The 19,499-nt window shown below is 42.3% G+C and overlaps 1 protein-coding gene across 3 annotated transcripts in view; it reads left to right on the top strand.

Annotated features, from left to right (window-relative positions):
• The window catches only part of LOC310762974 (uncharacterized protein), a 207,943-nt gene that overhangs the window by 140,941 nt on the left and 47,503 nt on the right, over positions 1-19,499 (top strand). The window contains exon 3 of one of the 3 annotated variants that reach the window (XM_083614888.1): positions 982-1,024. The exons of the other annotated variants lie outside the window; for them this stretch is intronic. Within the exon in view, the coding sequence (XP_083471014.1) occupies positions 982-1,024 (43 nt within the window). The remainder of the gene's footprint in view (positions 1-981; positions 1,025-19,499) is intronic. 3 annotated transcript variants of the gene reach the window in all.

Here is a 19,499-nt window from a genome sequence, read left to right as displayed (position 1 = left end):
CAAGACCAAGAGAAAGGAAACAGAACAGAAAATATCTCATGGTCTCTAGATAAAGGGAAAATGATTGCCCCATGACTGCCCTCACCCCAGTTCTAGTTCTGGACTTTTTTCTTTTTGGTGATACTGGGTTTTTTATTATTATTTATTTATTTTGCAAGAAGCAGGCCTACAGCTTCAGAAATATGAGAGTCTACATGAGATTATTCCTCAGGGGGCCTTGTGTGTCTGATTTTATTATGAGATTTAAAAATAACTACAACAATGTTCAAATAGTGTTTTTTACACCAGAGAGGCTTAGCTGTTGACCCTTCAGGAGAGAACAAGTTCCATGCAATAGGGTACTTAGGGAGGCAAAATGTCCCATGAGCCTCTGAGTGCTTGCTACTTTTGTCACTATGCACTGCAATACTCAATCATTGTGTGGATCGCATGTTGAACCAGTTGCATCTTTCCCCCCTTGAATAAGAGGCCTTATTCAATCACTTGTTGAGGTGCACATGGAGAATAAAATTAATGGAGGCATCACTAAAGCTTAATTATACCCAGTGCATGTTTATGGAGATAACCTTGGAAATAGTGAAATTGAGATTTTACTTTGCAAAGGACAATTCCTTTGTTTTTATTGACACTATCACACCTCATCCCTATAACGGTGAGGACTTCTTTGAAGAGGAGGGGGATTGTGTAGTTATAATCCAGGATAGTTACAATCTAGGCTGCAAACATAATTATTTGATTTACACTATTCATGTTTACTCAGGAATGTGTGAGGAATTCAATACTGGCGATTTCTGGTGTGAACTGGCCTGATCTTCCCTTCTTGGACTAATGTGCAAATCAGAACTTAATTATCCAACAGTTTTCACACTTCCTCAGCAGCTTAAACATATAAAAATATGTTAAGAAATACTGTTTTGAGTGATAATATATTTATAAAATGCACATTTTAATATGATTGTTTTCTGGGGGGTTTTTTGGCAGATAAATACAGAAACGGGACAGAATGGATGGAAAAGAAACACAGGTAAGAAATAGATTAATAAATCACCCATCTTGACTTGGAAGTAAGTCTCACTGTGGGTCTTACTCGCTAGGATTGCGAACCATAGGGAAATTGTTCTTTGAATAGGGAACATGATGTGCAATTTGTCCAACTGTGTGCATAATGTGTAATGATTTTTACATTGTCTTTCAATGAAAAGTGCTAGATGTGATGCCAGTACAGTGGTACCTCGGGTTACAAACGCTTCAGGTTTCAGACTCCGCTAACCCAGAAATAGTACCTCGGGTTAAGAACTTTGCTTCAGGATGAGAACAGAAATCGTGCAGCAGCGGCACGGCGGCAGCAGGAGGCCCCATTAGCTAAAATGGTACCTCAGGTTAAGAACAGTTTCAGGTTAAGAATGGACCTCCAGAACGAATTAAGTTCTTAACCCGAGGTACCACTGTATAGGAAGGCAGATATTTTCGGGAAAGTTGCTGGAAAGGATTTGCATTTCTGTTTGCCTGCCTACACCTTGAAATCTTGCCATATTTATGATTTAAAGTGGAGGTGTGATTTAACACACACACACACAGAGGATCCCAGTGGCATTCCCCCCCTAGATCATGGCTCTCTGTTTAAATAATGAAAAGGGGCAGAATAGCTCATGAGGTTAGTAATTACTTAGGGATTTTTTAAAATTTTGTTTTACCTCTACTTGGAAAAAGCAATTTGTTTTCACCTGACAGCTGTTTAGCATGTTGTGTGTTCAATGGCTTGATGGTTTTTGGCAAGTTTCTCGTGGGCAGCTGTCCATACCGCACAGTTGGTGCTCGTGTTGACAATCTAGCTCCCATTGTGAAAGGAATGAATTGGGTGTGGGGACTGAACAGCTCTTCCCTTTACCCCAGTGTTACCATGTAGATAGAATTTGGCAGTCAGAGCATAGGAGGCGGATTGTGTTCCTTCTGTCCATGTTGTACATAAATCTAGTTGCAGTGATAGAAGTCAGTCTCCAGAGCTATATCAATGCAAGCACCTTCCTTTGCACAATAATATTGCCTTGAATGTTTATTTATTTATATCTGAGATATAATATGGCATTCTCTCGCAAAACAACTTTCCTGTAGAAGCTATTTGCCTAATCATACCAGCGCTTTTATTTATTTATGCTACCTTTTCTCCAAGGAGCTCAGGATTAGAAATCATAGAATCCCAGAGTTGGAAGGGACTGTGAGGATCATCTAGTACAGCATTGCTGAAATCTTTTGCCCAATGTGGGGCATGAACCCATGATCCTGAAATTAAGAGTCTCAGGCTCTACAGACTGAGGATGGTGCGCAAGGTTTTACCACCTCCCCCCCAATCCCTCCCCACTCCCCAGTTATTATCTTGAGGATAGTGACTGACCCAGTGAGTCTTACTGCCAAACAAGAATTTTAACAAAGGATTCCCTCATCCCTTGGCTGCACTATATCTTTAAAGCACATTCAAAGCACACTTTTCCTCTTCAAAGGTCCTGGACACCATAGTTTGTTAAGGATTGCTGGGAACAGGGCTGGATTTAGGTTTGATGAGGCCCTAAGCTACTGAAGGTAATGGGGCCCTTTATATGTCCAGCTGTCCTTTGTCAACAACAAATTGTCGCTGTTTTTTGTGTTGCATATACAGTGGTACCTCGGGTTACAAACGCTTCGGATTACAAACGCTTCAGCTTACAGACTCTGCTAACCCAGAAATAGTATCTCGGGTTAAGAACTTTACCTCAGGATGAGAACAGAAATTGTGTGGTGGCGGTGGCGTGGCGGCAGCGGGAGGCCCCATTAGCTAAAGTGGTACCTCAGGTTAAGAACAGTTTCAGGTTAAGAATGGACCTCAGGAACAAATTAAGTTCTTAACCAGAGGTACCACTGTATGCTATATGGTGATTTATGGACCTAATAGGTATCTAAAGCCATTTGCACATGTTGCCATGCAACCAGTCCATGCAGACTGTAGGCACCCTGTATATAGAAATGAGCAAGCCAGTGATATTTTAGGGAGTGGGCTAGCAGGCGGGGCCCATTACTTACATCATAGGAACCTACACAACACAAAACAAAACACTGTTGCTGTATGTAGGTTTTATTTTATTTAGTTTTTTATCTTATATTTTGGAAATGTACATCCAGGTTTTTTTTTCCCTTAAAATTTTTTGGGGGCCTCCAAGAGAGTGGGGCCCTAAGCTATAGCGTGTTTAGCTTATACATAAATCCGGCACTGGCTGGGAATTATAACTTGTTGAGGGGTAAACAACAGCAACCAGAACTCTTTGAGGTGGGAAATGAGCTTTAAAAGTACAGGGTGGAATTCAACATGGCACCCTTCCAGTCACTCCACTTGTGGAAGCATTCCTGCTTGCCAGATGGAATGATCACATCCATGTGCTGTGTTCTGAGGGTTCTCCTGACATCCCCCTCCAAGCTGATTTGGGGGGGCACATAGGGGAGGAGAGGGGGAGAAAGCCCCATTATGTAAGCAGAAGTCCTTCATCAGGCTTTCACGTACAGCAAGATAGCAAGAGAAGCAGGTGGGGGAGGGAGTGGTTAACACGAACCTAGATATATTCCCTTTTCTCTCTAACAAAGTATGTCCTTATTTATTTTTGTCGTATCTACCTAAGACCAAAACAAACCAACATAATACGTTGTCTGTTGGGAATAAAGGTAATTAAGTCAATTGCACATGTCACAGGCAACAATGAGACCTATTTTATGCTGCTTAGAAACAATGTGATTTTAAGTAGGGAACACAATGCACAATCTAACTCTACACATGATGTGCAACTGCGATCTGGAAAGTTTGAAAGTGGCATCGCCAAATTTCTCAGCCCATTCTCTTCCCACCATGGGATACTTGAGGAATCTAGTTATTGCAGATTCCTGTGCAAAATGTAGGGATGGATGGACCAGCTCATTCCTGTTCTGTATCAGTTTTGCATATGCTCAATCTATCCTGGTTTTTGTGAATTTTTCAAAGCACATGAAACTTTCATATATAAATAGTTCCCATTTTAGCATATTTCCCAGTGTGCTTCCCCCTAAAACAACACATTTTTGTGCATTTTAAAACTGTACTTGTACCACAGAATTTGTATAAGTCTGTCATCCAATTGACAGGTGTATTCTGATCTGCATATAAATCCAGAACCAGCAAATTAGGTAGCTTTAGAATATGGACCATACGAATTTCTTCTCCATCCTTAACTAAATAACCCAATCCTTATACAGGTAAGATAGGAATTTAACTACCCTTTTCTTAATCCCACCAATATTTGAGGGTAATCGCCATTCAGAATACAGGCCAGTGTAACAAATCTCATTGCTTTTTCAATTGTTAGGCTATTCTTTTTAATATGTAAGCCGTTTTTTGGAACAGTTCAAAGTGGTATGTAAAATATTCTAAACAAACAGAAACAGTCCATTATGAATCTGACATGTCTACAGTGAATGCCCGCCTGTGGAAGCAAAGGACCATTTTTAAAAGCTAAGCCATTAAAACAAGAATACTACTTGCTGAGACAGCACCATTCTGTTCAGCTGCACAGCATGACCCAGCAAAAGAACTATCAACAATTGGTATTTGGCCTGCCAAGGAGAAAGAATCACCAGGAACCAAATGTTTGACCCTTTAGGCATAGTTTGGAAGAATTATGAACTAGGAACAATGCAAAACCTGCTCACAATATTCAAAGATAATACCCTATTTAATTGAGCAACGGGCCACCAGCAGGTGGGGAAACCCAAATTTTAATGCTCCTTTTCAAAGCCTAGTTTTTAGATGGCAACTCTCACTGTGCAGCTCACACCAGGTGTTGCTGTTATCTTATTTTAAAAAATGCTTCAGTACCACAGCAGTATAGATGTTAGAACAAGGCTAAGCTAGAGAAAAGTCACACAAACAGATGGGCTGCAATTTGCGCAGGATTTTTTTGGAAAGCCACGGCAAGAAAGGGGAATGGCTTTTGTGTGTGTGTGTGCAGCTGAAACAGAGGGATGAAAGATGGTGGTTCCTCTAAGCATCTAGACTAATTTGAATAGGGCTTGTGTTGCTGGCACACTGGTTTAGTAGGTCAGGTAGAAGACAGGCATGTGAAGAGAGTCAGAGCTCAGTGGGAGATCACATCATTTGCATGCTTAGTGACTGAGGTTCCATTCTTTACATTTCCACTTTAAAGAAGGATCCTAGTGACAATCATCAACATCATGATTCATGACTCAAACCTGAGCAGCCTGGAGTTATTAATACAATTTAAGAGATCAGGGCTAGCAAAGAACTTTCCTTAACCCCTGGGAGGCCTACGTAGGCAATACTTGACTAGATGGACCAGTGGTTTGAGCCTTTAGGAGGCAACTTTGTATGCTTGCATAGGTGGTGCCATGTGTGTTGGAAAGAATTAGCTCTTGTTTCAAGACAGGTGATTATTCACAGACTCTCCAGTTGTCCATATTTTTCAGGGACAGTCCTGGTTTCTGATTCAATCTTGAAATGTCCCGCTTTTCCTTAGGACGTTACCAGTGCTTTTTTTCTGGAGGGAAGCAGGGGGGGTGCATACCCCTAAACATTTTGTGAATCTAAGTTTGTCCTCATTGAGGGGCAGTATTTCAATATGAGTAGGAAAATGAGAGTACCCCTAAACATTTTTTTTTTTAGAAAAATAGCACTGGACGTCCCTATTTTCATCTGAGAAATGTTGGAGGGTATGGAGTTATGGAGCCAAATAAAAGAGTAAAATTATTATTATTGTGGAATAGGACATCCCTATTTTCATTGGAGAAATGTTGGAAGGTATGTATTCAGCAGGAACTCTTGTCTGTTGTCAGTTTATTAGTTCTCTGCACAACAGTCCTATATAATAAACAAAATGGACGTAGATTTTCTAGAAATGTGGGACCTAGTTCTGCATAAACATGCACAAAACTGAGCTGTACATGCCTCTGCATTTGCTGGCATTTGTTTTTCAGTAAATGGTTTTTGGATTAGGCTGCAAGGTACTGCAAGCTGTGACTTTATGGGAAGAACAAACAATCTGCGCGTTATTTCTCATTTCATTTGGGTAATTGGTCCCTCCACTGAGCTTGAGGCCACACAACATTTTGGAACAACTGTTTTATACTGTAAAACCACATGCTGGCATAAGAACATGTGTTCTGCATGCCTAGAACAAGTCAAGTTAAAATGTCATGAATGCTTGAAACCAGTGTTTCCCAAACTTGGCTCTCCAGCTGTTTTTGGACTACAGTTCATATCATCTCTGACCACTGGTCCTGCTAGGTAGGGACAGTGGGAGTTGTAGTTCAAAAACAGCTGGAGACCCTAGTTTGGGAAACACTGCTTTAAACTATATATGAGTATTCAGAATGATAGTGAACCAGAATGAAGCAGTTCACAAATAAAAGAACTTCAAACTGTTATGGACAAGTTTCCAATGAAGTGTCAACGAACAATGAATGAACAGATATAGTATATAGAACCACATATTTAGTCAAGACAGAAAAAGGGCATTAGAGGGATTTTTAAAAACAAACTTTGTAAAAAGATTAAAAAGTCTATGGAGAAATGGAAAGTGAATCTTGACTTGTGGAGAATTAAATACACCCTTCTATTTCCATAGGAAATACCTATTATTGTGTGCTTAAAAGAGACTTTACCTGTGCAAAGACTAGGGCATGTGATTGTGTGCTGATCAGGCCCCACCTGCTATGGGAATCCGGCCCCCAAGAAGTTTCCACTGGGTGATCCTCAGCCCCCAAAGCAGCACTATTTTTCTAGAAAGAGGTGCCGGGATTCTCTTAGAATGGCAATAGCGCCCACCTGTAAGTTCCGGCTTAAAAAAAAGCCTTACCCAAAAGGTTCCTCATCCCCAAATAGACCTTGTGTTGGATCTAGACGCATCAAAGAAGCAGTTCAGTTAAACGCATTGCAGACTCATACAGGGAAATCCGGAAGGGAAAGACGGGACTCCACAATGCCATCTGATGTCAGTGTTACATCACATATACAACACATATGAAACACTTTTTCTTTACCAATCTAGCTGAGTCCAGACTGTAACCCAGGAAGGAAATTCTTGTGGCAAACACTGTAGTTGCTTTTTGAGCGCATGTGTATTAGTATGCCAAAGTTGCTGCTGTTTGTTGCAGCTGTGTGGCAGCGATGGCCTTCCCTAAACTCCCAACAGCCCTTTACTGTAAGGGGCACCCAGCTGTACAACCCTTTCCTGTGGAAGACTGATACAATAGCTTGTCACAATTGCCTTGTCAAATGTTTTAGACACTCAGTGTGATAGTGACATTGTGACTGACTCTGTATAATCAGTGTGGCGAGAGCTGCCTGCAGCTAAACCACCCCCCAGGGGATGATCTTGTGCTTTCTCACTGTGTGAGCACTGTCTAAATATCTGGCAAGAGAGAGAAGGGCTCCTAAGGAAAGAATGAGGAGTCTCTCTTTTGAATGCGTGGTGGGACTGAACATCAGAAAACCTGTTTGTTTAATTTAGTTTCTCACCTTGGTGTGATTGTTTAAACTGAAGGCAGTGTAAGGTACCACATGCACATTTTGTGGGGCGGGGAGGGAGATGAATGAAAGTTTGGGTTTCCTCAGCACATTATTAAGATTGCTAGTACCTAAAATGTGAGAATGTATGTGATCATGTGAAGAAGAAAACAAGAATCACCCTGACTACTGTTACCTTTCTTCTAGAGTAGTCACATTTACCCTCTTGGCTTGGATGCCATTCCATATGAGCATGCTCTGTTTGACCAAGGTACCCTTTGTGACCAGCCTGTTCCTCAATTGCATGAAAATTATATCACGATATCTAATGACTTCATTGCGGTTTGCCATAAAAACAGGAGCAACTCAGATAGCAGGATGGTGCCACACAACCACCCTCCTGACACAGCCCACCCAAAATGGCCACCGAAATCTCGCACGAAAAAATGAGATTTCCCATTTTCCCCCAGGGTGCTTGGAAGATATGCAGTGTGCCGTTGTGTGATATTAGGGATCATAGGAACAGTTCTTGTGGTTTCAGATAAACTGAACAATGGTGTGCCATGGCTAAAGCAGCCCCTAAAGCCAAAACAAGGTCCATTTTGGGGCTGCTGCGACCAAGAAGCAGAAAAGGGCATGGGAACAAAATAGTTTTGTGGTAAGAGGCCTCTAGGACCTTACTGTGCTCTGATGACAGAATTAGACGAATTAATTTGGTCACAGTCCAAATCAGACTCAGAGCAACTCTCTTAAATGGGACCCATCTGAAAGCAAGTCAATGCCCCAAAGGACCAGAAAATACTTTTTATGTACGGAACAACTGCTGCCCGGATGCTACTAGCCCAGAGATGGAAAGAAGACAAGGTTCCTACAAGAGAGAAATGGCAAACCAAGCTGATGGACTATGCCGAAATGGCAAAGCTGACTGGAAAACTCAGGAACCAAAACTTAACTTATAAATTTCCCCCATTCTTTTGTAATCTGAGAGACCACTGTAAGCAGATGGAAGCACTGGCAGGATTTTGATTTCACTTATAGTGTAACAATTACCATGGACAATATGAATTGATATAAAAGTTAGAGGTCGGAAGAAGATGCAGTTTTAAATGTTTAAAATGGGACTCCACAGAGGGGGTAGGGGGAAGTCCTGAGATTTGGAGAAATCTCTGTATATGGATATAGATTTGGTTTTTTATAACTCCGTATTGTTAAAATCAAATAAAAAGGATTTTTAAAAATGAAAGCAAGTCAATGGTATCTTCTCTTGCACAAGTTGAAATGCAAACTCTGATCACTACATTGGAAGGAGAATAATTCCTAACCGAACCATCTTCTAGGAAGACTTGCCAATAATTAAAATTAACTATGAAATTTAAATGTAAAAGATAAATAAATTGCTGCATTTCTATATTTCTATGTGGAAGCGTCTGTACACAAATGCATTAAACTAATGTGGCAGAATCTCTGAACTTTGCTAATAAAAGGTCTCTTAGAATATTTCAGCAACCCAAGCAGTGTTATCTCCAGTGATGTAAGCTGCAGTTTGTTAATAGAGTTGCTATGGCAACTAAATCATGAGAACCACAAGTGTCAACTTCACCCATTGCTAGCCCATGCCATTTTGCTGCCTGAGGCGGACTAGCAAATCTGCACCACCTTCTGCTATTCCGTACTTGGTGACACGGAGCCAGCCACTACCTGTCAGCCTGACCTACACCACAGGGCTGTTTTTAGGATAAATGTGGGGAGACCATATACACCAGCTTTGGCTTCAGAAAGAAAGAAAAATGTAAAAGTATAAACAAGTATATATATACCACTGTTGTGTTGCTCTGCTTTCCACTCCCACTCTACCCCACACATATAAACTCGCCTATCTTAAGTGCTTTGAAATCCCCACAAGGCCCTACTTTGTCATTGATCTGTACAATTCCCCGTCTCCTCTGCAATATTTCACAAGGGGTATCTTGACTTTCAGTGGAAGCTTCACCCTCCCTGAAATGGCAGCTTTCGTCCTCAAAATCAGCCCTTATTTATTCAATTTTATATTCCATTCAAAAATACAAAGAAATCTCTTAAGTGGTTTTCTTAAAAAATAAAATTGATACAACTTCATATAAGAATACAGCAACAACACTCCCATAAAACCTTTTAAAGGCTAAATAAAAACAGTATAAAACTCTACACCATAGGTATAAATGGGTATTGCACAGTTTAAGAAAGTTAATGTACTAAGAATCTGAGTTCAGAAAAGCTTGGGTAAACATGTAGTGTTTTTAAGAGGTGTTTAATGATGGTTATTGCCTCTGCCTCTTAAACTACCTGGGGTGGGGAAACCGTTCTAAATGGTCGGGTGCTCCCACCAACAGAGTCTGAGTCCTTGTTTTCCTCAGTGAAATACACTGGGTTTTCCTCAGAAGATTTTAAGGCTGGGCTTGGTCTGCACTGGAAGAGGTAGTCTGTTTGGTATCCTGGTCCCAAGTCATTGAGGGCTCTCAGTGTCAAGAGAACCTTGAACTTGGTGTGGTAACTGATACCGGTTCAGATCTTTCAACACCAGTGTACAGCGGTACCTCGGGTTACATACGCTTCAGGTTACAGACGCTTCAGGTTACAGACTCCGCTAACCTAGAAATAGTACCTCAGGTTAAGAACTTTGCTTCAGGATGAGAACAGAAATCATGCTCCGGCGGCGTGGCAGCAGCGGGAGGCCCCATTAGCTAAAGTGGTGCTTCAGGTTAAGAACAGTTTCATTTTAAGAATAGACCTCCGGAACGAATTAAGTACTTAACCTGAGGTACCACTGTAATGTGTGCAAAGCCGGGTGTCTCACTGAGCAACCTAGCAGCTGTGTTTTGCACTACCGCAGCTTCCAAACCAGGCACAATGATAGCAATGCACTAAAGCTATCTTTTCCTTAAACCTCATTCACTGCATACCTCTCCTTCAGATTTCACTTTTCCAGCTCATTGCCTGTTCCACCCTTCCATCAGCCATCCTGTCTCTGTGCGTCTCTGACGCTTGAGCTGTCTTATCTCTTGGGATCTCCTTGTTTCTCACCTGTCTCTATGTGAGCTTTTAATCCCAGCCAAACTGAAAACCCTCCCTTCCCTCACAGAAAATGGACTGCAAATGTCTTTGCTTCCTGAGCAACCGAACATTCCAAGCCACCAGCTGGGCTCAACCAGTCAAAGTCAGAGCCTATACCTGGACAATTCTTTGAAAGCATGCAAGTTGAGCATATGGGGAACGGATGTGATTCCTCTCCCCACATGTTTACTGACCACACAAATATATATACATCTAAACCTCTTGGAAACATCTACTTGGCTTATCGCGCCCATGCATGTGTTTGGGGGATTCAAGAGAAAGCTGGGAACTTCATGTTATGCTGATAACTTGATCTCGCCTGCTGAGATGCTTAATTAAACAGGCAAGACTGCACAGCTTTTATGTGAAAACACTTGAACAAAGTCTTCCCATTCTGCTTTGAAGAGAGGTATATTGTAAAAGAAGTCCAGCCTTCAGCTACTGTGAAATATAAATATAATGTAAGGCTGGAACTAGACATGAGCAAATCTGTCTATTTCGGCTTCTCTGTTCCTCGTTTTTCCAGTGCAGTTCACCACGTTTCTGCTGCGGTTTGTGTGTGTTTTGTTTAAATCATCACAAAAATACTGATAGCATTGTAGTGTGCATTTCTCCCTATATATATTCTTCTCCCAGTACAGATAATTGGTATGCAGCTTCCCGTAATATAATGCATATTTGTATGTTTGCATATTTATGAACACTTTCCCCTAATGTATACATTTTTGTACACATTTTTTGTTTGGTGAACTGCATCGCCCGATTCAGTAAAGTGCGAATTTGGAAGGGTAGCTGTATTTTAGTTTCCTTGTTGCTTTGGGGAGTGCAAAATGGGGAGATTCGCATTCAGATGTGAACTGAACCAAAATTCTCCTTCATCCCTAGCTGAAACCAGCCATCTTGGGAGATGCTGTGTCTCGTTGCTACTGACGACTGCAGCTCTGCCTCTCCTTTTCCTGTCGTCCTTGGTAACACCCAGAAATAAAAAATGACTGAGGTTAATTTATTTATTTGGCATATAATGAGGTTTTATATGTAGATTCTAATGGCTGGTGGGATGTTACCTCACAGTAAGTTTGCACATCCAAGCAGCCAATGACAGAGAGAGTGTTTGGGGAGAGAAAGCTTGTTGCGTGCTGTTTTGAATTCATACAAAGTCCTAGTAGGACTTGTGCAGCAATATGAATGTTCTTGATTAGAGTTCCAGCCAGCCAGCCAGCCAGCCCAGGCCCTCATCCAGGATATCCCATTTCCTTTCTGCTTGCCAATTTTTCTTCTCCAACTGACATACAATCGTCTGTGGCCACTGAGCATGCTCAGTCCCCATTGGTCTGTTTGGGGAGCTTTTGCTTCCTTAAGTTTTTAATGTGCTTCTGTGAACCTCAGGGTTCCTCTGAGCACACTGCTAACCTCCTCTGTGCTTCTCAGTGGTGCTGTTTTGGCTCCCATCCTATCAGCACAGCCCAACCTGAAATTGCTTTCAGTAGGAGTGATGTAACATCACTTTCACCAACAAATATAGCAGGGAGAGGAGAGCTGGAGCTGCTGTTCTTGACAGCAGCCGAAACTCTTGTAGCTTTGAATTTTGGCCTCCAACCCAGGCAACTAACATGGTGTGAAAGCCCATGAGAAACTACATCAGTCTTAGGGAAGTTCATATATTGTACCACCTCTCAAAATTCCTGTACATGTTTTGCCTGAGCAAGAGCTGTTTATCGTATGGTATTGTGAGATAGTTGTATCTCCAGTAGGGATGCATGTAGCAATAGGTCTCTCACTCAACTCCCCTGCCTCCCGCCTGCTGGTAATAGTATTAGTATTAGTACTACTACTACTAGAAGTAGTAATAATTGTTGTTACTATTATTATAATGCATTATTTTATTTATACCCTACCCAACTGACTGGGTTCCCCAGCTACTCTGCGTGGCTTCCAACAACTATAAAAGCAGATCAGAGCATAGCAGATAATATTTGCAGTGCATGGTTCAGTCCTGAAAATGTGAAGTAATAGTCTCTCTTCATGTGCAGAGTACATGTGAGTAATCATAATCATCCTCTTATGCCTGAGACTAAGGAGAATATTTGGCAGGTCTGGGGGATGATGCACATCCAGACATGCATGGAACATAAACTTTTCATTTCTGAAATTTTTAAAATTCACTGACAAACTCACAAAACAGCAGCAGCAGCAGCAATTCCCACCATTCATCTGCAGTCATCCTATTTTGAATTTAAGCTCGGGGAGGATCTTGTTGGAAGCAGATCCATGCACGTTTTCTGGAAAATACTCTGGAACTGTGATTCAGATCAGTCTGCCTTGTCTCACCCAGTAGCTGGTACAGCTTTTAGTGAGTGAATGCAGGAAAATAGTTAATACAAGGCACCCACCATTTCTTTCCCTAATCCATCCAAACAAACAAACAAACAAATGTGAAATAATTAAGTAAAAAATATACATACATTGTAGAAAAAGACTCAGAATGTCACTTGCTTGCTTGCTTCCCACTCCCACTCTCTCTAGCAAAGCCAGAAAACTCTAAGGAAAAAGTGCAATGCTGCTGAAACATTTTCTGACTACTAAAATATCCTAAGAGTTGTAAGGAGATGTGGCCTTCAAGGAAACAGCTTGGAGCATGTTCAGAACAGATGCTAGTGAATCTGCCACATCAGCAGACCACCTACTGTTATATCCTGTGTCTGGATTGACCTCATGACTACAGGAGGGAGCGAGAACCTGCACAATTAGCGAACAGTCCTAGTAACACTTTTAGAATGGAACTGTCTGAGTGGTACAGAGAGCTGGTTGGCCAGAGAACAGGAGATTGACAGAAATGTCTCTAAGAGAGAGTTGCCATATTTAAATTCCTCGATAAACACACAAAACGTAACCGGCTGTACTTTTGAATAAATAAGGTATACTATTCATTTTATCAATTTGTAGATTTCAACAGAAGTCTCATAAAGTTCAATGAAAAAGGCAGAAGACCCAGTGGATCATCTAGTCAGTTCATACATAAGGTCCATACATGTATAAGTATCTATTCCACCTGTCTTGTTCAAAGAGTCCAATAATCCACATGAAGGGTTGTTACAGTTCCACAGAATCCTTTCACAGAGTCTAAGGCAAGGCTTTCCATAATATTAGCCTTGTTTCGCCATCCTAGACTTCAACAGTAGAACAGTCTCATGTGTAATATTACAGGATAGTGGATCTTATAGCATAGTAATGGTTGCAGTCTGTAACAACCATTCATGTGGATTATTGGAGTCTTTGAACAAGACAGGTGGAATAGATATTTATACATGTATGGACCTTATGCATGAACTGACTAGAGAATGAACTGATCCACTGGGTCTTCTGCTTTTTTCGTTGAACTTTATGAGACTTCTGTTGAAATCTACAAATTGATACAATGAATAGTATACCTTATTTATTCAAAAGTACAGCCGGTTACATTTTGTGTGTTTATTGAGTATGTTCCACGTAACCGTAGGTTTGTTGTTGTTGTTTTGCAAATATTTAAATTCCTGACGCCTGCAACATTGTTGAGCTTTACTGGGGATACCTCCCCCCAAAATAGTGGTTTTGAGCTTTTCTGGAGCTGTTTCCGCTGCTTTTCCCATGTTTGACATTCTCCTCGGCAGGTTTGTGCCCCAATGCAAGAGCCTCCGCTGAGGGATATTTGAACCAGGGGTTCAAGCGATGTTAGGTCCTGAGTCTTTTCAAATGTCTGTGTTAAGGCATGCTGCCAAACTCCATGCAAACAGCATTTGGCTTCTCCACCATCACACTATTAACTCTTAATACATTATGATAAAACAAGTGTCTTGATTTTTCTCTATGATTTGTTATGGAGTACGTTAGTCTTTCTGGTTATGCTTTACAGATTAATTCCTACTTAAGCAAGGCTTCCTCCTCTCCTTCCTAATTTTGAGATGATCTCTACAAATGCTAATTTCTAACGCTGTGAAGTAGATGTCTGTAAGATTTAGCTTTTTCCACTTGGCAGCTGCCTTGGACGTTTATTGAAAGTAATTAAATTAGGCACTGCTTAATGCAACTGAATATAACAAATGGCTTTCTATCATATTGAGTGCCCAGAGGTGAAGACTAGTTGGTCTAAACTGTCCTGCAAAAGGTCTTGCTTATTAGCATTGCAAATCATGTAAAATATGAGAGTACTCCTTAATAGGGATGCCATGCATATACATAATTTTTTAATTGTATTGTAAAAATGCGTACTTGCTGTTAAGGTATAAGTTTCCTACATAGATAGTGGCATTAAGTATATTGTTTTGGGATCTTAAATAAATATATATGGGTGCAAACATGCAGTTGTTTGAATCTGCCTTTTTGATGATACTGCTAAGTGCTCTGAAAAAGGCAAATATTGGATTTTTACAAAAGGATGTATAGCATGATACAGAACACAGAATCAGACCCAGAGCTGGCGCTACCGTGAGGCACACTGAGGCGATTGCCTCAGGTGGCGGGCTCTCACCGACATCCAGAAGTGGCAGATCCCACCTCTGTTATTGCCTGCTGCCAAGCCCACCCACTGCCATCTCTCCTGAGCTCTCATTTCTCCTTCTGCTCCTCCTCACTTCTCTGGTGATGTGGGGGGGGAGGTGCCTGCAGTGACACCAGAATTCAGTGGGCACCTCCTGCCCCCACCCCCGCCACCAGAGGAGAGATTGAGGCAGCCAGAGGCAGAGGTAGCTGCTCCAGCACCCAGGGGTGGGGCCATGGGGGCAGGGCGAGCATCCCAGGGGGCGAGCCACCCATGGGGGCCTGCTTCCTGGGCGGGGGGGGGGGAGAGGGAGCTGCACCACTTTGCCAGCAGCCTTCCTCCCTTCCCTCTTCCTTTAGACCGCTTAGGGGAGGCTTTCCCCCACCCCCAGAGAGCAGCCTGGGAGTGAGAGGCAACGGCACGCCGCCTGCGACTCCCAAGCCTCCCCATAGCTGTCAAAACAAAGAGGGAAGGGGAAAAGCCCCTGGCAAGGCGACAGAGCACCACCCCTTCCCCCGATGGCTCGGGGTAGGCTTGGGAGTTGCGGGCGGGTGGCGCACTGAATGTCACCCCCCTCAGTGATGACACCTGGGGCGGACTGCCCCCACCCCCTTCCTCCACCCCTAGGAGTGGAAAGACCCTGGCTTCGGCGGTAGTGGGGGGAGGTGGCAACTTCCTGTTTTGCCTCAGGTGGTGAAATGGGACGGTCTGCCCCTGATCGGAGCTTTCTTAGAATGAGAGTGCACTTTTGAGAACATGATGCACATATGCCACAAAGATTCCAATTTTAATCATAAAAAATGAGCCAATGTATTCCACATGTTTCATTCTTGCAGAAATCGCCTGGTTGCTGTCTGTGACTAATTTGTCCAGCTGCGATTAAGGTGGACAACTGAGAACATTTGTTTCATGTGGCAAGATGCCTGACCTACATATGAGCAATTTTAGCAAAGGACATCAGTACAGTGCAGAATTCTAGATTAGTAGAACCTGCCCTCCCCCTCCCTCCCTCCCTCCCTCCCTCTTTCGGCTTGATCAGCAGAACTTTGTATCAGTCTTTGCATCTCTGTTGACCTAATTCTGGCAAGCTTAATGCCTCCAGTGTCTAAACTATTCTCTGCCCCTAGTATAGTTGTTGTGGGTAACTTTGTGTTGTGTCTTGAATATGTAGTAACTGATATTTTGCCTCTCTTTGAAACTTACGACTCAGAGCTGGGAAAGGAGTTTGCTATTCTAAAGCTGCTTGTGTTTAATTTTTTATATATATAACTGTTAAAAAAGTACTACACTATAGAAGATAAATACAGAAAAAAATATAATACAGAAAAAAATCACCTCAAATATAATGTAGAAAAAGAACACCTCAAAAATATTGATTGACAGTTTAACTGGTTCAGTAGTTTGAAAAGAAGTCAAATTTTAAGGGGGGGACTGTCAGATGCTGTACCCTCATGTAGCCTGACCAGTTTAATCAATTATGTGACATTCCAGATTTTCAAATAATATCTGCTTTTGGTGCCATTTTTTTGTTTCATAGCAGTTTCCACAATGTAACCATTAATTTATTTGTGGGCATTTCAGTATTGTTTACTTCAGCTAGGTCATGCAAATAACTTAAACATACCACCTTGAGTTTAGTAAAGTCATCTGACCATTTGGACTCTCCAAGAAAAAGTCATCCTGTCACATGACCAATAACTTCTATCATTTTTGGTGAAAGCTCATATTATTTCCTTCTCTCTCTCTCTCTCTCTCTTTCTCTCCTCTCTCTCTCTCTCTCTCTCTCTCTCTCTCTCTCACACACACACACACTGGGCAGAAGTCTTCATTCAGCATCCCACACATCCAACATTTAACATTAATGTGTTACATACAGTTGGTTTTAGAAGAGCAGCTGCGATGATTTTCAACTAGTTTTCGCACAGCTACCAAGGAAAGCAAAATAGAGTCTACTTGTTAGATTTAAAATAACTGGCTCACCACCTGGACTGTTGGCTCCCAGTGGAGAATGAACAATTAGTGGTACAAATATTTGGTAAAACAAGACCTCTAACTCAGTTTCACTGGAAATCCAGGAAGAATTTGCTTGGAATTGGCTTGTGGAATGCAAGGAAGCTTGAATCTCATTTGTAGCTTAAAGCATTTCGACAACGTGGATGTTGTGTAATTCTTTAGACCGTGAGCTGGGAAATCCATTTCACATCTGGAAGGTACAGGCACTTCAGGTTTACCTCTTCATTGTAATATGGAGCTATGGCTGGCCCACCTTAAAGAGCCATTGTAAGGACTGCTGCTGAAATAGGTAAAGTGGTTTGAGTATTTTGTTGTTGTTTAGTCGTTTAGTCATGTCCGACTCTTCGTGACCCCATGGACCAGAGCACGCCAGGCACTCCTGTCTTCCACTGCCTCTCACAGTTTGGTCAAACTTATGTTAGTAGCTTCAAGAACACTGTCCAACCATCTCGTCCTCTGTCATGCCCTTCTCCTTGTGCCCTCCATCTTTCCCAAAATCAGGGTCTTTTCCAGGGAGTCTTCTCTTCTCATGAGGTGGCCAAAATATTGGAGCCTCAGCTTCAGGATCTGTCCTTCCAGTGAGCACTCAGGGCTGATTTCCTTAAGAATGGATAGGTTTGATCTTCTTGCAGTCCATGGGACTCTCAAGAGTCTCCTCCAGCACCATAATTCAAAAGCATCAATTCTTCGGCGATCAGCCTTCTTTATGGTCCAGCTCTCACTTTCGTACATCACTACTGGGAAAACCATAGTTTTAGCTATACAAACCTTTGTTGGCAAAGTAATGTTTCTGCTTTTTAAGATGCGGTCTAGGTTTGTAATTGCTTTTCTCCCAAGAAGCAGGCGTCTTTTAATTTCGTGACTGCTGTCACCATCTGCAGTGATCATGGAGCCCAAGAAAGTAAAATCTCTCACTGCCTCCATTTCTTCCCCTTCTATCTGCCAGGAGGTGATGGGACCAGTGGCCATGATCTTCGTTTTTTTGATGTTGAGCTTCAGACCATATTTTGCACTCTCCTCTTTCACCCTCATTAAAAGGTTCTTTAACTCCTCCTCACTTTCTGCCATCAAGGTTGTGTCATCTGCATATCTGAGGTTGTTGATATTTCTTCCAGCAATCTTAATTCTGGCTTGCGATTCATCCAGCCCAGCCTTTCGCATGATGAATTGTGTATATAGACCTATATAAATGCTAAGGATACCTATTGGAGATTTATTTCCATGATATTAGTTTGCTCAAGATCAAGGCTTGGGGCATGTGGTTAACTTGGGATACTTACAAGCAAGTTTATTGGGTGGAACAGAGCCACTGCTCTTATCCTTCTAGCAGGTGGGTCTCTTTTGCTTTCAGAAGGGAGAAAGGGAGGGGCAAGGCGGCAGGAAGGTTGATGCAGTGCAAGCGCAGTGGCAAGGAGCATTGGAATGGCTCCGCCAGTGCTTCTGCATTGCACTGACCTCCCCGCTGGCTCAGCTCTCTTTCCTGGTAAGCAACAGCAAATCTATCTCACGGAAAACTAGTATAGAAGCTCTGTTCTACCCAGCAAGTTGCTTTCTCTTCTCAGTCTGCCAACAACAACAAAAAGGTCACCCTGTTACAATAGCTGTTACATCCAGCTGACCTAGCAGAAACCTGGAGAAGCCAGCGGCTGTAAAACAGGCTTGTGAGGGGATCCCAGCTGTGCAAGAATGAGGGGACCCCCAGCAGATGAAGCAGTAAGATAAATAACTAAGGAGCCAGGCAAGTTAAGCAGCTCTCCAAGTTTGGCCACAGGGAGGGCAGTTAAACTCCCACACCCATAACTTTCCAAGTAAGCAAGTGCAATAAACAAAAATGGTTATGAAGGTAAAAAACCAGAAAGGTGTGTATACAGTGTATTGCATAGAGTGCCACATAAAATACTATTTACCACTGGGCAGAAAATATGGGTGTGAATGAAGTGGAATGAGCTCTTGTTTCTTAGAGAGCAAGTTCTTTCCCTTGAGGCCACAGGAGCTAATCTGGAGAGACAGAGTAGCTTGTGGATGAGGCCTTCAGGAATGCAATTGCAGCATCCTGCTCCCAGCATGAAGAGTTCCTCTGCTGTCATGAAGGATGCAGGTCTCGGGGAAGGAAGGTGCCAGTTTGCAAAAGAGGGTAATGAACCCTTAAAAGACGCACATTCCTTGGGGGTCAGACTGATACCCTGTTGCATTATGGATATGCCTCCAAAGAATAGGGGCTTGCAGTCATGGACGATTCAATAAACACAGAGACCTGGACTCCTGGCGGGCATCTGAACCACTTGATAAATTGTTATCTTGGTGTGAAGGCTGTGGATGTCACACTTCATCTAGATTGACTGCTAGATTGTGCTGTCGGGAGAGTCA

This window comes from Podarcis filfolensis (genome assembly GCF_964270895.1).
Source record: "Podarcis filfolensis genome assembly, chromosome: 5".
Lineage (NCBI taxonomy): Eukaryota > Metazoa > Chordata > Lepidosauria > Squamata > Lacertidae > Podarcis > Podarcis filfolensis.
This window is presented reverse-complemented; position numbering and strand designations above follow the sequence as displayed.